This window comes from Echeneis naucrates, chromosome 18, assembly GCF_900963305.1.
Source record: "Echeneis naucrates chromosome 18, fEcheNa1.1, whole genome shotgun sequence".
In the NCBI taxonomy this organism is placed as follows: domain Eukaryota; kingdom Metazoa; phylum Chordata; class Actinopteri; order Carangiformes; family Echeneidae; genus Echeneis; species Echeneis naucrates.
Window position 1 is genome coordinate 2,843,886 of NC_042528.1, and position 18,467 is coordinate 2,862,352.

The 18,467-nt window shown below is 41.6% G+C and overlaps 1 protein-coding gene across 1 annotated transcript; it reads right to left on the bottom strand.

Annotated features, from left to right (window-relative positions):
• Window positions 1-310: 310 nt before the first annotated feature.
• Window positions 311-17,271, bottom strand: LOC115059260 (uncharacterized). The gene is made up of 55 exons (XM_029526922.1): window positions 17,148-17,271; window positions 16,997-17,068; window positions 16,575-16,640; window positions 16,372-16,434; window positions 14,759-15,745; window positions 14,553-14,654; window positions 14,372-14,461; window positions 14,230-14,292; window positions 14,011-14,070; window positions 13,834-13,869; window positions 13,695-13,757; window positions 13,560-13,610; window positions 13,410-13,478; window positions 13,178-13,234; window positions 12,988-13,095; window positions 12,834-12,887; window positions 12,691-12,750; window positions 12,533-12,601; window positions 12,393-12,446; window positions 12,247-12,291; window positions 12,082-12,141; window positions 11,831-11,911; window positions 11,690-11,740; window positions 11,501-11,599; window positions 11,229-11,318; window positions 11,100-11,144; window positions 10,926-11,000; window positions 10,258-10,326; window positions 10,098-10,137; window positions 9,946-10,003; window positions 9,230-9,575; window positions 8,755-9,156; window positions 7,076-7,116; window positions 6,518-6,593; window positions 6,401-6,439; window positions 6,285-6,326; window positions 6,138-6,194; window positions 5,993-6,061; window positions 5,686-5,745; window positions 5,514-5,573; window positions 5,157-5,216; window positions 4,825-4,881; window positions 4,626-4,688; window positions 4,470-4,547; window positions 4,091-4,150; window positions 3,888-3,932; window positions 3,655-3,726; window positions 3,179-3,256; window positions 2,941-2,994; window positions 2,793-2,834; window positions 2,237-2,308; window positions 2,116-2,155; window positions 1,991-2,036; window positions 1,419-1,833; window positions 311-1,215 (listed from the first exon to the last, which is right to left on the bottom strand). The coding sequence occupies exons 1-55, from the start codon at window positions 17,169-17,171 to the stop codon at window positions 736-738; spliced, it is 5,715 nt and encodes a 1,904-aa protein (XP_029382782.1). The 5' UTR covers window positions 17,172-17,271; the 3' UTR covers window positions 311-735.
• Between the last annotated feature and the right edge of the window lie 1,196 nt (window positions 17,272-18,467).

The following is an 18,467-nucleotide window of genomic DNA, read 5'->3' on the forward strand; positions in this document are numbered from 1 at the left end:
AGACATAAAATTAGAGACGTACAACAAGATATATATAAATACATGACTATTGTGGAATTGTGAAACTACCAGGTTCCTTATGAGAACCAGTAATTAGTCCTTATGCTGCGACCGGTATGAGTTGTGCCTGCCAATTTTGTTAACATGATATTTTGATCACACCTTTTGAAGGAGCATCTTATATGGTTAAAAAAAAAACAAACACTTATTTCATTAGTTGGTCAAAGGTCAAGGTGCCCTCATATTAGTGATAAGTTTACATATTTAAATTAAATTGGCTAATTTAAAAAATGAGGTAGTAACATTTGCAGCATTAAATGTAAACTTTATTGAGACATAATGTTCTACAAAAACATTTCTAGCTTCTATTCAATGCTCAGAAAAGTGAGGTAGTGAGCACGTTTTTGCTAAAATCCATTGAAATAATCACAATAACATTTCTGCTTTTTGTTTTTACAGGAGCTCGCTCCAACACCATCCGCTGCCACAAGTGCCATCATCTTACTCTCATACAGTGGCTTACCAAAAAGGTGAGTAAAGAAATGAGAAAAATAAATAAAATCAATGGCAGTGTAACTTTTAGTTTAATACATCATTAAAATTACAAGTTTAAATAGTAGAAATGTATCACTAGAAAAAAACTACAGTGCCTACAGTGCCATTTAAAGAAACTTCTCACCACTAAAACTGCAATTTCTTCTGAAACTAAGTCTTTGAATTGTCAAACTTCTTCTGTCATTCTTCAAGCTCAACAAGTTTCTTCAGGTCAGACTTCAACTTCTCTTCGTCTTCGTCCTCCTCTTCCTCCACCTCGATCCCATCCATGGTTCTCTGCAGGTCTTCTTTGATCCGGTTCAGCTCCAGCAGCCCGTCCTGCAAGTCTTTACACACCTCTCGGATTTTAGCGGCAAACTCCGTCTTGGCACCCTTTTTCAGCTCCACAGAGTCCTTTGCCAGGAAGAAGACGTCGAGCGCCAGGAAGAGCCCTGACATGACTCCGGTGGTGACGGTCATCACCTGGGCGGCTTTGGCAGCGCCGCCCGCCACGCTCAGGACCTGAACGGTGTTAATCAGGCTCTCCGTGTTGATCACCAAAGCCTTACCGGCTCGGCCGCCTTCCTTCATGACGTGTTTGACGTTCTGGTTTAGGTGCTTCTTTGAGATGTTTTCGGCATATTGCTCAAAGTTCCACTCCTCCAGCGTTTCCATCCCAGCCTGCGGAGCACATAAAGGAGGGAAGAATTTAAGACCGTGTTGAAATTTAATTATTTCAAACTACAACTGCAGTCAGGTGGTTGTTAGTTTGTGGTCCAGATTTGTCTTTCTAAAAGGACCAACAGATCAATTGCAGCTCATCACATAAAGAAATCTGAAGTGGATGGTGGTAGTCAATGAAGTCATGTAGCAGATCATCTCACCTGCACAAACTCCAAGCAGTCCTTGATGTCCTTCATCTCCTCCTGGTAGTCCTGGATCATCTGCTCCACCTTCTTGCGGTCTGTCTTTGAATGGACGGTGTCTGTGATGTTGGCGGATGCGGACGTCAGGCCCCCCGCGGTGGCCACGCCGATGCCCACGGCTGTCACGATGAGAGAGGTTCCCGCCGTGAAGGGCGCCAGAATGAGGCCGGTGATGGTGGTGACTGAGCCGGCGACGCTGGCCACCCCGCCGCCGACGGAGGCCGTCACCGTTTTCTTGTGGAAGCTGTCGGCCGAATCGGCCAAAGAGAGGAGCTCCAGGATGCGCTGCTGAAGGGAGGCGCCGCGCTGGTTGAAGAAGCGGACAAAAAGACGAGCCGCCATGAAGACACGATCGGCTGCTTGTTCCACAACTCTGAGATGAGGAAAGAAAGGTCAGAAGAGAAACATCAGCATTCAAGTGCAGTCCTTTTGGCTTAGCTTGAGAATTTAAAGGTTACTTATTTGTCAACACTTTTCTTTGTGGGCTTTTTGCAATCAAAAATTAATTAATTAGTTAAATATTTACTTACTCTTCTGCTTCATCGTTCTGGGTTGCCTCATTCCAGTCATCCCATCCTAACCACACAGCAAACAAACAATTGGAACACCATATTCATATCCAATGAACTTCAAAGATAAACAGTATGGAACACACCTTCTACTGTTCTCCACCACATCAACAGGCCGTCTTCATCCTGGAAACAAACAGATGGAATAATAACTAAAGCAAACCTCAATGTGGGATGTGATGTTATGAATCTGGAAATTGAACATACGTCCAGAGGGTCCAGGACTGTCCCTTCACTGGGCACTTCTGCCAGCTGGAGCGTCTCAAATGCAACGGCATCCTACGACAGAGAGCGAGCACAACGCACCGTTTGATTCATACACGTTTAAACGCTGACCTAACTGTAACCCAAAGTTCAAAAATGTGACTAAACCTGATTTGATGCAACCAATATTTTCTGCTAGAAACATTAAGCGATATCTACAAACAGCTGTGTCACAGATGAATAAGCAGATATTGTTCTCGGGGAGGGAGTCTTCCCCTCAAGCAGAAAATATGAACTTCCTCATGACAGGTAGCCTTTGTCAAATTGAAAGTAGGCAACAGCAGAGAAGGGTTGACGTTTGATTAGGAAAGCCATCAGGACACAATGCAACTGAAAGTTATGCTGAGGTTTCCTTTGGCTGTGGACCATCTATAATTCATTACATTTGGCACAATCTCTCACTGTACAGGAACTATGTCATGTCTACTCCTCCCTGTCTTTAATTTTATCTCCTTGTGTTCCATTTAAGTTGTTTTATTTCACTATATTCATCACCAACCTGAGGTAGAGCCTGAATGTCGGGTGATGCTGTTGCAGAGTCCTGAGGACACACAAATAACCAACATTATTAAAAAAAATATATATATTATTCCTAAAATGTACAAGAGTGCAGAGTAAACTCAAAGCAGTAGCACTTGGTAAAGTACCTTCGTTCCAGATCCAAACAATGCACTTGGCAGAATCCGCCTTATTCTGAAAGTCTGGAGAGGGGAAAAAAAAAAAGAGAACAAATTACTGTTCATGTCTTTCAACTTCTAATGTTAAGTAAGCATAACTGCTTGAATAACAAAACAAACATTACAATAGCAACACAAAGCATTAAGATTCACTCTACTGTCACATCTCGCTGTAGATGAGATCAAGAGATGTGTGTCACATGTTTACCTTAGTTTGTTTCTTTGGGACCTCTGCTGGCTGATCCTTCACCTCACTGCTGGTGTCGCCATCAATGTACCAAACAGACTGGAGAGATTGAAGGGTGAGATCAAACTGTGAAATCTGAGGAACTCAGGTACAAAAACACATCAAACGAAGCATCAGACAAGGTCACAGTTGTGCAATTGTTTCTGCGAGTCTGCAAACTGAACCGAGTTCAACATTACTTAGAGAAAAGATTGATTACATACTGAAATTCAACCAGGTTTGGCAGGTTTGCACATAGTTGGCTTTGTCAGATACTTCGCGTTCTTGTGACTAGATAACATGTTCTCACCGTTACCTTGAAATATCATCATCATCATCCCTTTCGTAAAGCAGTAAAAATCGAAGCACAATGAAAGAGTCAGTCACTGTTAATGGCTGTTTTAAATGTTTGGCTAATTAGCGTTACTGCAAAAAGACAAAAACAAAAACATGCATACGTGTCTCTCTATGGTGGCGTCGTCCAAGCTCTCTGAGCTGGAGGAGTCCTCCCTGTGAGCAGCTTCAGCCTCCTGATAAGAAAAAAAGATCCGCTTTAATAAGAAACAAAGAGCACACGAATAATTTATATCAGCTTCAAATTCTTTAGTTTAGCTCCTCTTAACGGGCAGTGTAGTGTTGTGTACTAACACAAAAACAACCCTATTCCTTCCATAGCAGCCTGAAGGCCTACCTGCTCTGTGGGAAAAGAGTCAGTCCGGCATTCATCTGCTGGCATCTGCACCACACAAAACAAAAGAAAACATCACAATGGCGCACACTGACCGAGCTTTTAATGAAGGGGAACTAATCTCTCGACAAATGCTGCCAGTCCTTTAGCTGGAGCTTTTAGTAGTCATGGGACTGGTTGAGAAAGGTCAACTGGTTGTACGGTACCTGTGTGTATGACTTAAAAGGATTTACTTTGTTCATCATCTCCTTGAACTTCCCGGGGTTCTGAAATAAATACAGACACTATAGAAAAACAAATACAAAAGGAGACAGACACACACACGTATTCGCCCTTTCATCCCTGAGGCGTTTCAACATATTTGGGATTTCATGCCGATGACAGGCCGACTGTACTGAGAGCCTTTGGAATAAGGACTAATGAAGGAGGGAAGATACCTGCAGACAGGATTACTTAAACTATTCTTTGGCTCCATCTGCTGTTTGTGGGGAGAATCACAGCAGGACGCTAAAGGCAGAGCTATGACTTCATATAATCAGATGACGGGACGCTCTGTCCTTTTCCATTTGAACTGCACAGAAATACCTGCTTCTCTGGTAAGTTGTTATTGTCCGCCAGACTTCCATTGCTGGAGGAAAGGTGACTTTGTAGCGGTTGGGTATCCTGGAGATAAAATAAAATAAAATAAAATAAACATCCAAGTGGAAAACAAAAAAAGATGCAGTGAGTTGTACGACTTACCTTTGGCTGCGAGGATTTGAACGGGTTCACTTTCTGCATCATCCCTGTGATCATCCTTGGAGCCTAAATATAAATACATGAAATGGACGCCTGAGGCCGCAGCGTGACAACTTGAATTAATCTCAGTATCGTTAAGATGAATATGCAAATGAGCTTTTGGTTTAGATCAGAAGATTATGCAAAACTACAGGCGACCTACCTGTTTTCCAGTCTCTTGTGGAGCTGCACGATCGTCCTCGGGATCACTCTTGGGCACCTGCAACCAAGACGGGACGACAAAAATGCAAATTCAAGAGTCCCAAAATAAAACAACCTCAACTTTTCGCAACATTTTGTGACCTCCTTCAAATTTTGACCTCTACGAAAACCTCTTTGGAATTAAATATGGAACGAGGAAATAGAAGTACAGCAGCAGAACTGGGACGTCCATCTGCTTTTGGCATCATAATACATTGAAATAATGAACAATAATTTCCTCTGATCAAACCGCTGCTTCCTTAAATCTGATTTTTACAGAAACATTTTACATACCTGTGTGGAGGACTTGAACGGGTTGACTTTCTGCATTACTCCTTTTAACATGCCGGGGTTCTGCAACATGACACCACAAAGATCAATTTGTTTACTGCCAGAATTAAAACTGAAAGGACTTATAAGTGGAAACACTTCATCCATGCCTTGCTAATGTTGTGTTTCTGAATTTGCACAGGCTCATTACACCTTAAAAGATTCAGTCTGAACAGTCAAGTCTGCATTTCACATTTAGAGTTTAATAAGCTGCGGACAGCTTTAATAATGAATTACAGGTATTAAAAGCTTTAAGTTTAAAGACATCATGAAATTGTGGATGAGGGAGGTCACTGTCTCAAAGCAGCTCTTCTCACCCACCTGATTTGAGTCTGAAACTCGTCCCTGCTCCAATGACTCGGAAGATGGAGCTTTAGAGACCTGCGTTTAAAAAAATAAAAAAATAAATAAAAAAAGTTGAGTACACACCCTGCAGTCTCACGCAGATCATCTCATCACAACCATTGTGTCCTGCAGACAAAGCTCAGGTTACCTGGGAAGAGGATTTGAACGGGTTGACTTTCTGGATCGCCCCTCTCAGCATACCAGAGGTCTGAAATGAACAGTGCGAAAGTAAAGTCAAACTAATTAAAAAAAAAAAAAAAAAAAAAAAATCACACAATGAAGTGAAATATTTAAATAATATTGTTCAGAGATAAATTAAATCTTCTTAGATTCTTTTACAAAAGCAACTGAAGAGTTACATCTGCCAAATACTGTGATTGCATTTTACACAGCCCAGTAAATTTTTTATAAACTTCAACATCAATGCAAATGAATTGGTGATTGATTGGATTTACATTTGAGTTTGAGTCTGTTGCCTCTTCTACTGACTCTGAAGAGGGGACTCTGGTCACCGAGGAGGAAACCTGAACAATTAAAAACAAAAGCACACATTTTGTTAACATGGTTTCACTTCTATAAAAAAAAATTAAATGCTTCTACCTGTGCAGTTGACTTGAAGGGGTTGACCTTGTGCATGACCCCCATCACACCGCTCCTCTGGGGTTCATGGAAGAATACACATCATTTGTCAGCAATGCACCTTTGTACTGAAAATCCACACTAAACAAATCCATGACTTACTCACACCTTTGCTTTTGGATTAAGCTCATTTGTGACTTCATTGTTGTCCTGCAGAAGAATAATTGGAGTCAAAGACGTGATGGGAGTGGTGTGTGTGTGTGTGTGTGTGTGTGTACACTCACCTGTCTGCTCACACTGTGTGTTATGGGATGGGCCAGATCCTGTTGAACAATGACAACCTGGATTAATGACACACAACACACAAACAGGTGAGCCCACAGCCCTGCGGGGCCTCTCACCTCCTCGCTGGGTCTCGGTGGGACTGTTGGACTTTGGTGGACTGAGGAGGTTTTGTCTTTCCTGAACATGTTCATCCTGGAAACACATGGAGGTTCAATTCAAACATCAGGAAGGAGAACCTCCCACAAACCGAACTCCATTCAAAAAACCGCACAATTTCAAACATTCGCAGGTGGAAAGGTGCTTCAGAAGAACGATTTTAAAACCGTTTAGTGCTTTTCTGAAACATAAAGTGTCGCTGATGAGTTCGGCTTGAATTACAGTCATTTTATTTCAGGAATATTTACTTTATTTGGCCCCAAACTCCGACACAAAGTGACTTCAGCCGGTAACACAAATGAGAATCAGCTGACACAACTGACTTTTTGGTGAGCTGGTAAAAAAATGAGGCTTTTTAAAGGCCATCGGCTCAAATGAGAATTTTTAAATGCTTTAAATTCGCCGGATTTTGAACGTGGTTCGGTTCAGACGTCCACAAAAAAAAAAAAAATAAAACTACGACGCGTCGACACAAGACAACAACAAAAACTACACAAAGAAAACAGCTGACTGCCTACCTGACTGCCGAGTCGGACACACAAAAACCCACAACGGGTTTTTAACAAGAAGAAGAGAGAAATAAATAAAAAGAAGTGTGACTCAGCTGAGTCTGTCACTTCCGTCCAACTCTGAGAGGACAAACCGGTGTGACCAGCATCAGCTGAAGGGGTGAACACACACACACACACACACACACACACACACACACACACACACACACACCACACACACACACACACACACACACACACACACACACACACACACACACACACACACACTAACACTAACACTAACTAACACACACACACAATAATAGAGGGCGTGGCCCTCCAAGGTCACTTGTAGTGGGCGTGGCCTCTGTCCTTTTGCTTACATAAACTTTTTTTTATTATTATTTTATTTTAAATGTTTAATCTTCTAACTTTTATATTTAAAATTGCAAACAGATAACGTTTATATATATATATATATATATAAAAAAATCCACCCAGTTTTGAAAGCTGATCAAAATTAGGTATCAATTCTTATTTTAATTGGATTCAATCTGAATTTCAAATCAGAACTTTTTTTTTTTCTTAAAAGGAGCACACAAAAACAATTTGAACTTTCTGTATTCTGCATTTATTATAATTTCAATTACACAGCTGCTTCAGAGGTTGTCATTATTAAAGCTTTTAGTGCATTTTCTAACATAATTTTTTTTCATAAGAATAATATTCACATTTCCAAAATCCCTGAAAAGCTCTAATTGTAGGTGAAACATTGCAATGCAGCGATTAAAAAAAAAAAAAAAAAAAAAAAAAAAAAAACAGAGAGGATGACAATTAAATAATATATTCACAACATAAACATACAAGCAGTTTAATATATTAAGAAGGCATGTACGGATTAAAATACTGAAATTATTGTAACAGTATGTTTTTGTAAAGCAATGATTGGCAGAAACAGTAACCTGCATAAATCTTTATATATATATATAAAAATAAAAATATGACATTTGATCACATTTGCTGTGAACTGATGTTCCAGTAAAATACAGCTTCAGCAACACCTCCAGTCAAAAACCATTAGCAGAGAAGAAAAACCATAAAGATGTTTTAAAATAAATTACTATCTACACAACTTTGTCTTTTTATGTTTTACACCATCACATTTTCTTTAACGTACCAGTAAATATTTATGTTGGAAGCTAACGACAAAAACTTTAATTAAGAAAGTGTGACGCATGAACATCCCCATTTTATTCAAGTCTTACTGAGGTCCTTAAGGCCGTTGATTCTATTTGTTTACATTGATATCCAACAGATGGATTAAATAAAATAGGAACCAGAGACATTATAACAAAACTCAATAAAAAAAAAAAGGCAGTTTTTGTGGTGCTGTGTCGATGAAGGGGTGAGAAACTCAGTCATGAGTTTGTGCTTTTGCTCTCTATATTGTGCTGGAGGTGATTTTTACAAACAGTGATCACAATGAACACACAAAGTGCACAAATATATTTTCTCAATATAACACAAATACAACCAATCTAGCCTGAAAGTAAGAGCTGAATAGCACCACTCCACAAAAAGAACCATCTAATCTTCACATGATTTCATACTGTCCTTCATACAGACAGTTCCCTTATTTAGCCTGGAGGGGGCGATCTTTAAGAAATGATCCTTCAAAGTGGCATCATGGAGGGTGTTGCTCAAATGCATCCCGTGGCGTCCTGCAGCTCCTCTCTGATGGTGTTCAGTTCCACGATGGTGTCGTTCAGCTTGCCTGCCACCTCCCTTATTCGACCCACCATCTCTTTCTTGCAGCTCTTCTTCAGCTCCCAGGAGTCCTTGATGAAGTACTGGTCCATGCCTTTGAAGAGGCCTTGGACCGAAGCCACGGCGTCGTCCGTTATTTCCGTCGCTCGCATCACGGGCAAGTCGATGAGGCTGATGATCTGGACGGCCTGCCGGATCTCCCAGTCCTGCGAGTAGTGCTGGGTGCCCGACCTGAGGAACGGATGGCCGCGAATTTTGTACACGCCGTGGTTGACAAAGTGGAGGATCTTGCCGACGTCCAGCAGGTGATCTTCGTACTGCTTCAGCACTTCCTCCACCTGTGAAAGGCGGAGAGGAACACATGAGAACGCGCGTATGAAGAATTTGCAGCAGACAGATTATCAAACTTACCTTCTTCTGGTCATGTAAGTTATTAACGTTGTCTGAGATGGCTGCGGAAGCGGAGGTGATTCCTCCAGCCGTTGCAACGCCCACGCCAACAGCAGTGACCACCAGAGAGGCGCCAAAAGTGAAGGGTGCCAGAGCCAGGCCGGTAATGGCTGCCACGCCGCCCACAGCCGTGGTGGTGCCGCCGGTGATGCCGGCGATCTTGGCTTTATGGTGGAAGTTGCTGATGTCGTCGGCGATGGCGTGGAGCGTGATGATTAACTGCCACAGGACCTCGGCTCGCTCTGTGAAGACCTTGTTGAAGACCCGGAGGCCCTGCTGAACCTTTTCCGCCAAGATGGTGAAGGACCTGCGAGTCATTTCACTTCAATCATCACCAGGATTTCCACGTTTTTCTAAAATTTCATGTCTACTTATCGTTTTCTCTGCAGAACAGCAAACATTTGTGAACAAAACAGTTCTGCTGTGAGAACATTCATACTGCTGATGTGACATTTTGACATGTAGACAGCTGCTTAGCAACAGAAACAGATCTTCTGAGTTGACCTGCTTTCCTTTCAGCTTTTAAAGTTTATTATCATTCTAATAATAACAACCGCTGTGAGATGGCACGATATTTACACGGTGTAATCAGTGTGAAGAACCGGAAACGCTGGTATGGCAACAACAAACCACCAGAACAACAAAGCTACACTACAATTCAAATATAACACACATACTTGGACTCATCTTCTTCCATGACCTTGCTCTCCTCGTCTGATGGCACCTCGTCCCATTCTGACAGAAAACCAGACAACAACGGTTTGATGAAGAAAACACTTTAGTTCGGTTTTTCCATCATCTGAATTAAAAATGTTTGGCTGCGACTCACGTTCCACCGTGTTCCACCACTCCATCAAACTGTCAGTGTCCTGTGACCAAAACAACAAAACACATGTACCTGCATGCTTTAAAAAAAAAAAAAAAAAAAAAAAAAAAAAAGAGTGCGGGCTGACAGAGGATGATATCTATTTTTTTAAAAAGAGACTCACCCCGTACTCATCCTCGTCCTCCAAACCAGCCAGCGCACGCTCATCCTGCTGAGCAGCCAGCCACTCCGCCTGAACCAGGAGTTTAAATACAACAAAAACAAGCCATCATTTTCCTATATTGACACAGATGAGCCACATAGAGCTGGGACTTGTGTTGACTTGTATGTATTCTATGTTGCCGAACCAGCTCAGTCCCATGTCGAAGGAATGTGTACCGTCAGGACACGGAGAGATAAAGATAACTTCAAACATTGGAAAACAACTACAACTCTGCTGTTTCTCTGTTGGCAGGTCAAATCAACTAGGTACACTTTGTGTGAATAAGAAAACACTTTTTGTGCTCAGAAATAATTCAAAGGCGTTGTCCAATTTAATCTGCATTAATACCAACAAGCTACTTATCTCATCGGTGTTACGCAGAGTCTGCTTGGTTTTCTCAAGTTAATCTAAATCATAATGTTTGGTTTTAAAAATAATCCAACAGGAAGACTGATAAAAAGCAATTTTACGCTGTCAATCTGAAAGGGGAACTCGAGGTTTGGCGAAGTAGAAATATAAAAATATATATATATATATATATATATATATATATATATATATATATATATATATATATATATATATATTTATTTATTTATTAAAAAAAATAAATAAATAAAAAACCCAACCCTGGCAGCCTCTGACAGGAAGTCACTGCTTGCAGCTCCTGGTGGGTCTTCACACTCTGGATAGCTGGCTTTGGCCTGGTAAGACAAAGGCACGACGAAAAGAACGTCAGCATCTTTAAAATATCTGACTGAACTAACAGCAATGCAGAAATACATCTGACTGCATAGACCGACCTTCCTGAACCTCTTGAAGACTTTGCGCTTGGCTAACTTTTTCTTCTAGAAAAGAAAAGAAAGTTTTAACAATCGTGTTTGAAATCACTCCAAAGGGAGCAAAAGTGAGCACCGGGTTGATAAGAATACCGGTTTGCAGGTTTCCGGTTCATCGTCTTCGTCGTCGTCGTCGTACATCACGTCTGCTTCACTCATGAACTCTTTTCCGGTAATTTCATCCTGCAGAAATAAACAACAGAAAGGAATCCAAAACCAAAGAGGACTGAGTTGTACGCTTTGTGCACTAAAGCAACATTAAACATTCACAGGCTGTCAGGATGAGGTCAGAGAGTGTGACTGATATTTTGCATGTTGTTCAGAAGAAGCAGACAAAAGAAAAATCCGCTGTCGCTGTAAAATACCTGTTTGCCGTTCTCCATCCCATTTAGTTCATCGTCCAACTCCTCAGCTGAGAAGCTGCTCCTCTTCTTCTGAGGTTTCATGTTATCCAGCATGTCCTCCTTCGTCACAACAGCATTAAAAAAAAATTTTAATTAGTTAAAAAAAAAAAAGTAAAGTAAATAAATAAAACCCAAACATCTCTAGTTCACCTTTGAGCTTCGGCGGCCCACAGCAAGCAGTTTCATCTTTGTTGATTTCTTCTACAAACGAAGTGGAAAAAAGTTAAATTTGAATTCAAATGATGAATTAAAAAAAAAAAAAAAAGGTGAAATCCAGGAAAAGACACTAACAGGTTTGCAGTCTTCACTTCCATAAGCATCTTCATTTCCATTTAAATCACTGTGTAAGAATTTGTCCTCCATGAAAGCCGCCTGAGAAAAATATTCAAAAACAACCATTATTGTTGGCACAAACATCAGAAGCATAAATTAAAATTCACATTATACAGTATTATTACTTTATCAGCACGAGGTACCACGTTCACAGCGTACATGTTTAAACATGCTTTAATATCAAATAATTAAAAGGAAAAATATTCAACCTTGCTAGGAGACAGAAACTGTTGGTTTTTAATCTCTTCCACACCCTCAAAATCAGCATCCTGAAGTGAAACATGATGATTAAAGAGTGAAAAACATCAAAGTCAGATCGTGACAGAGAGCCGAGTCATCACATCGCGTGCCGTTTGTCACTATTCCAACGCTACCTGAGACTTTTTACGAGGTGTGTAGCCGTGTGCACCCAAATCGTCCTGAGGGAGAAAAACCATCACACGTCACGTCACACCGATATCACACATCCTCACTCCACAAAAATATCACGTGCTGGCAAAGTGCGCTGATGCAGTCATACCTTTGAGCCTTTCCGGGACGTATGTCCGTGTGCTCCCTTGGTTTCATGTTCAGCCTGGACAGAAAAGGTTACTTAAAGCAGCACATTCACTAAATAATTTGAATTTCACGTGTGGAATGAGATGCAGAAGGAGCGTCGACCTTTTGTAGAGTGATGGCAAATCCTCTGTGCGGCACAAACTGAATTTTCATACGACTTTTTTCTTTTTTCTGCAGAAGGAGAAGTTTACGTTCAGAACGCGTCCTTTAAATCTATAAAAACTGATACTTCAGGCCAAAAAGGTGTGAAAAGCGTCGACCTCTGCATGATGGCCTGCCCCTCCGTTTTTCTCACCGCCGCTGTCGTCCAACACTGTTCCCTGTTTAAAAAAAAAAAAGAATAATGTTTCAAAAGGTTCATGATAAACTAATCTGATCAAAGTTAGCAGACTAAATGTTTTACCTCTGACCATCGGCGGATGGAGTTTTTCTTGCCGTTGCTCTTTTTCACATCGTCCTGTTGTGGAGTTACAGAGTAAGTAGTCATGTTACAGCCTATGAGGTACATTTAGAGGAAAAAAAAACAAAAAAAAACAAAACGTAAACTTCAATTCAACCTTGGATTCGTGAGATAAATATTCATTCCTGTGCTTTTCCTCCAGCGTGGCAGAAGTAGTGGATGCTCTTCGAAGCAGCTTGGTCACTTTGGTCTTCAGGGGTTTCTTCTGGAAACAGATCGGGACATTATTACACAACCACAGGTCAAAAATCCCATTCATGAATCCAGAAAGAAGGAAAACATCGTACTTTGTAGTCCATCCAGTTCTCCTCTCCATCGTCATTCTCTCCTGGAGACAAATAGTCCTTAAAAAGAAAAAAACAAAAAACAAAAACACTTTCAGACTTTTATTCATCGTGGAGCTTCATGAACAAACAGTTTTTGGCTGCGGAGCAACAAACACTTCAGATAAAATCAAATCATTTCCAGTTTCTTCTAATCACGGAAACCAAGAGCAGTTGGTGAGATGTTCATCGTTACCTGTGATGATTTGCGAGCCATCGGCAGCGTCATGCTCCGCCCCTCTTTTGCATCATCAGGAAACTTATCCTAACAACACAACCTCATATTAACAAATACATTAAACACAAGCAGAGCAGACAAGCTCTGACCCGGCATTGTGTCGTTTACCTTCGAACCTCTTCGGGAGAGCAAAGACATTCTGAATTTCTTGTCCTTTTTCTGCAACAAATGTGAATGAATGAATGAAATCTGTTATTGACAGACAGAAAGTCTGAAGCACTGCTGAGTAACGTCAGCTCGTACCTTCGTCTGACCTCCAGAGGCGTCCTGATCTTCACCGCTGCCTCCATCGGAGTCCGGCTTCACCTGAGAAACATTCTTCTGCTTAAAGCCGAGCGCTGATAAATAAGAGAAATGATGAGGAGGCTGAACTCTGTCTTACCTTCAGGGACTCTCTTCGCAGTCTAAGTTTTCCAGACTTGGGTGGAAAAAAAAAAGAAACATAATTCATCAGCTTTGTCATTTGCATAGAACGCATTGCTGACAGTCACACATTGTACTAATCCGTTAACGACAAAGTAACGCAAGAGTGCAACTCAATAATTCAAAGTGTTCTTACTGGTTTGAAGTCGGGGTCCAGCTGAGGACTGTCCTCAGGCCAGTCCTCCACACACTTCTCCTGTTTTGGGATTTTAAAAACACTCATTAAGACAGACGGCTGCACTTCGTCAGGTGATTTCCACCCTAAAGCCAAAAACTTAACAGAGAACTGTTTATTCTATCATGATCGGAACGTGCTGGACCTTCTGCCTTCTTATTTATTATGGTGGACACAGACCTGTCCAGTGAGCAGGACGTCCTCAAACACAGCATAGTTCTTGGACTCCACTGGTTTACTCTCCTGTGAAGGACATTTATTTAAAATATGATTTCTGATCATCAGGTACGGTTACAGAGTGAAGTCTGAACAGAACACATACTGGACTTTGGGGTTTGTGGGGAAGGACTGGCTTTGGGGGACGGAGAGCCGGTTTGGGAGCCGGTTTTGGCTCCGTTGGTTCAACTTCAGTCTGAACACAAACCAAAAGAGACAAGTTGAGAAAGTTGAAGAAAGGAGCAGAGGTATTTAATAAGATCGGGTTAAATGTGCTCTCTGCATACAGGTTTCACAGGCGTGGGCGGATTTTCTGGTTTGGGTGACTTTGCTGTCTTGGGTGGTCGAGATCGAGGAAGCGGTCTTGGTGGACGTCTGAAAAATGGCGCCTGCAAGTTTGAGTGTGAAAGAGGTTAGAAAGTGCCGAATGGTTCATCACATGTTGACGTCTGTTATTTAACATTAATCTTTTGGACACACATGAGTTACATACATGAGCCATTTCCATCGAAGACTGACTGGGCGAAAGATTGAGGGCCTGACTGAAGGGAGTCGGCCGGAGGATCTCATGTTTGGTTCCCTGAGGAGTCGTCACCACGATATCCTGAGGCCTGTGGACGGGTTTGGGTCGGACGGCTGGAGGAGACTTTGGCGGCGTGTCCAGTTTCAGTGCTGGCGTACTGTTGAGCAGAGGTGTGGAGAACGTCTCCCCCCAGCCGGCGGTCTTCGGAGGAAGTGGCTTAAAGATGTCCGGAGTCGCATTTGAAACATCTCGGAAAGGGCTGCGCTGTTCAGAGGGAGTTAGTCCAAACGGGTCTTCCGAACCGGAGAAGTCTTGGAATAAATCCCTTGTAATCGGACTCGGGAATGGGTCGACTGTGTTGTTGGATAAAGATGAAAACATGTTTAGGTTTTCCTGAGAGGAAATGCCAAAAAGGTTCTTCCCCTCCGCAGAAGCATCCTGTTGGACACAGTCGGGCTCTCCACTTTTAGCTGGAACAGCTTGGAACAATCCTGCTTCACTGGTGGAAGCAGGATAAAACGGGTTCTTCGCCGGAGGCTGCCGACTCTGGAACAGATCGTCGGCCTGGTTTGAAGGGGCTTTGAACGGGTCCACAAAAACACCTTGAGACCCGTCGAAGATGTTCCCGCCGTTGGCCTGCGCAGCGTGGGGTAAATCCTCTGCCTTCGCCGGCTGGAAGAGAGCGTCCACGTCATCTCTGAGGAGGCGTGAGGAGGCGTTCTGTGTTTGAGGGGAGTTTACTTTAAATAAGTCCAAGTCCGGCACTTCACCGTGAAAGCGACCATTGCTGGACGAACTCTGGGCCATTGTGGATGAATGGAGGTCTTGATGGTTATGGGAAAAGCTCAGGAGAAGGTCCTTCTGAGGTTCAGAAGACATTCCTCCATTTTCAGGAGTCTTTACTTCAGGCTGAAACTCATTCGGAGGGGCAAAGATGGTGTGGAGAAGGACTGTATTCTGACGAAGGAAAGGAAATAAAACAAAATGGAGCAGAGCTGTTTTAGCTAATTACAAAACAACAGTGTTTTCTCAGCACGACGAACGGTGAATGTTTATTTCTGTCCCTGCAGGAGAGAGAAACCAACAACTGGATAACAAAAGGCAGTTAGACGATATTTACCGCTCGGTTAGCACACACGCAATTATACACCCAGCTTATGAATAGAGAAGCCCAGTCTGGCAGTTTCCTCCACACAAACACACCTACGCATTGCAGAGATTTCAAGATAGGGCTGAGTGTAACTGGGTTGCAGAGCAAACAACAAAAACAAGACAAAAGGGCGAGAGTGTAATGTGTGCTGCAGCTCACCTGTCCGTCAAGTCCTGTGGGTCAAAGGTCAGCTGCTGTTAAAGACTTATTTCTGCAGTCATGAGTGACTTGTTCAGAAATGTCAACTAAAACCTGATAACGCCCCTGCAAGTATTTCAAGATCTGCTGTTTGTTCTGCAGCAAACAAGAATGCGTGTCTTCGCTGACTACACAACTAGGAATGTCGCTAAAAGCACAAAAAGCACTGCAGTTCTCCGCGTGGAAACCGAAAACTCCTTGATTTTTGTTTTTTTTTTTGGGGGCTTTTTCTGACCTGTTGGATTTGAGACTCGGTGGCCGACGACCCGCTGGAGTCAGATGGAGACGACACGAGAGTCTGAAGAAAAGAGAGATGGAACAAAAATACACGTCTTTCCTTTTTCACTTGTCATCCTCAATGTGGAAAAGAAGGCCAGGAATGAGGGAGGGGTTGAATTTCCATTGTGTGTCTGTTGTGTGTGTTGTGTTACCGCTCACCTTGTACTGATGATGGAAATGGCTGTGGGAAACTTTTTTCAGCAGATTGTGTCGTGACGTAATACTCTGAAGACAAAACATAAACAAATGAATAACTAAAATCACCAGCTGCTTGTTTTTCTTTGTTGTCAGTGAGGTTAAAAAAAAAAAAAGAAGCCAAGTCATGCTGTGATCAAAGAAATATTTTTGTATTGCGGCCAAATTTTTCAACCTCATGATGACGCATTGTGTTCAACCTGTCATTTGGATGTCACACAAATGTTACACTAACTGTGTATACAAGATTCATTTTAACTGACAGAAGTCTGTTTCAACATCAAACTTTCATTAAAGTTGTTTTGTTTTTTTGTTTTTTGTTCAGCATGTGCTGGACTGATGAGGTTGGTGTTTTGTGTAATAAAACATCTTCACCACTGACTCACAGCTGGTCTTTCTCCAGATGGTGTTTGTGGTCCAGCTGCAGGTTCTCCATGATCAGGCCGCTCCAAACCGCTCTGCTGAGACATTTATGGTTAAAAAAAAAAACATTTATAGAATGAACATCCTGAAATAATCCGCTTCTCCAACACTCACCGTCGCTGTTTCTCCTCTCATCATCAGTCATCAATTAAAGAAGCTTCTGTTTGAAATCCAACAAATCAAAACTTCTCTCCTCCACTGACACCCGTCCGTCCACCAGGTCGGCAGGTAATTATCTCCAGGCTGGACTCACCTGTGAGGAGTCTGGGGCGGGGGAACACCTGGGCATCCGGAGTTAGGCTTTTCAAAATAAAACACCGCTTTGCGCCAAAGTGCCATCTTCTACAGAACCAAAAACATTTTATTCATTTCCTGAAGAAATCTGGCTCGTTACAGGTGCTCCAAAACAGAAAACAAACAAAGAGTATATTTTGTAGCCAGTTTGCATTATTATTATTCAAAATTCACTTATAATAATAATAAAAGCGAATTTTCATAAATTTACATTATTACTGTTTTTATTATTATTATTATTATTTGTTATATTCAGACATTTATAGCACAGATTTATGCTTTAAACCAGCTTCCATGTCTCACCCTCTGGTGATTATTTTGAAGGAGGGCATGATTTTCGGGATTACCTGACACCCATCCGGACCGACCGGATCAACCACAAACGACACAACGACCCCACAAATGACCTTTAACCTCCACCAGTACGATCCTTAATGATACAATAAGTCCATCACTAATGTGTTGATCCTAGAAAAACGTTTTCAATCTGTTAAAACTGAGCTCACTGAATAAAAACACAGCAAACAAAGCTGCCCAAATATCTCAGACTGATGTCAGTCAGACATGAACATTTTGTTCATTTTGAAATACGACAGGAATCTTAGATCTTCCACTGCCACACATTTGTGTTAAATATTGACCATAGTTTCATTTGTTCATCTGTTTTCATTTATTATCTTATAACATGAAGTGGTCTTTATTGTTTTTATTTAATTCCTCAGGTAAAAACAATGTGCTGCCCCACCTAGAAGTCACGTGATCGTCAGGGAAGCTAAATAAAAACCACCTTTGGTCTAATGTAGGACAATTCTCTAATTCTCTGATTCTCTGATGATGTTGATTTTTACACACTATGTTTTGGATATGATGGTGTCGCAAAGTGAGAACTGAAAGCAAGACTGCCCCAAAATAAACGGATAGTTATATCTAAAATAAACCGAATAAAAGGGAGATGATGCAGCATGCAACCTTGAGATTATTATGGTTGGTGAATAAAAGAAAATGCATCATCTTAGGTACTAATCAAACATTGGTGTCTCTTCAAAATGAAAAACAGGAAACAGGATGATTTTTTTTTTTTTTTAGATTTTATTAATATTTAAGTTTGCTTTTTAGGATCTTCATCATGTTACACAGAGA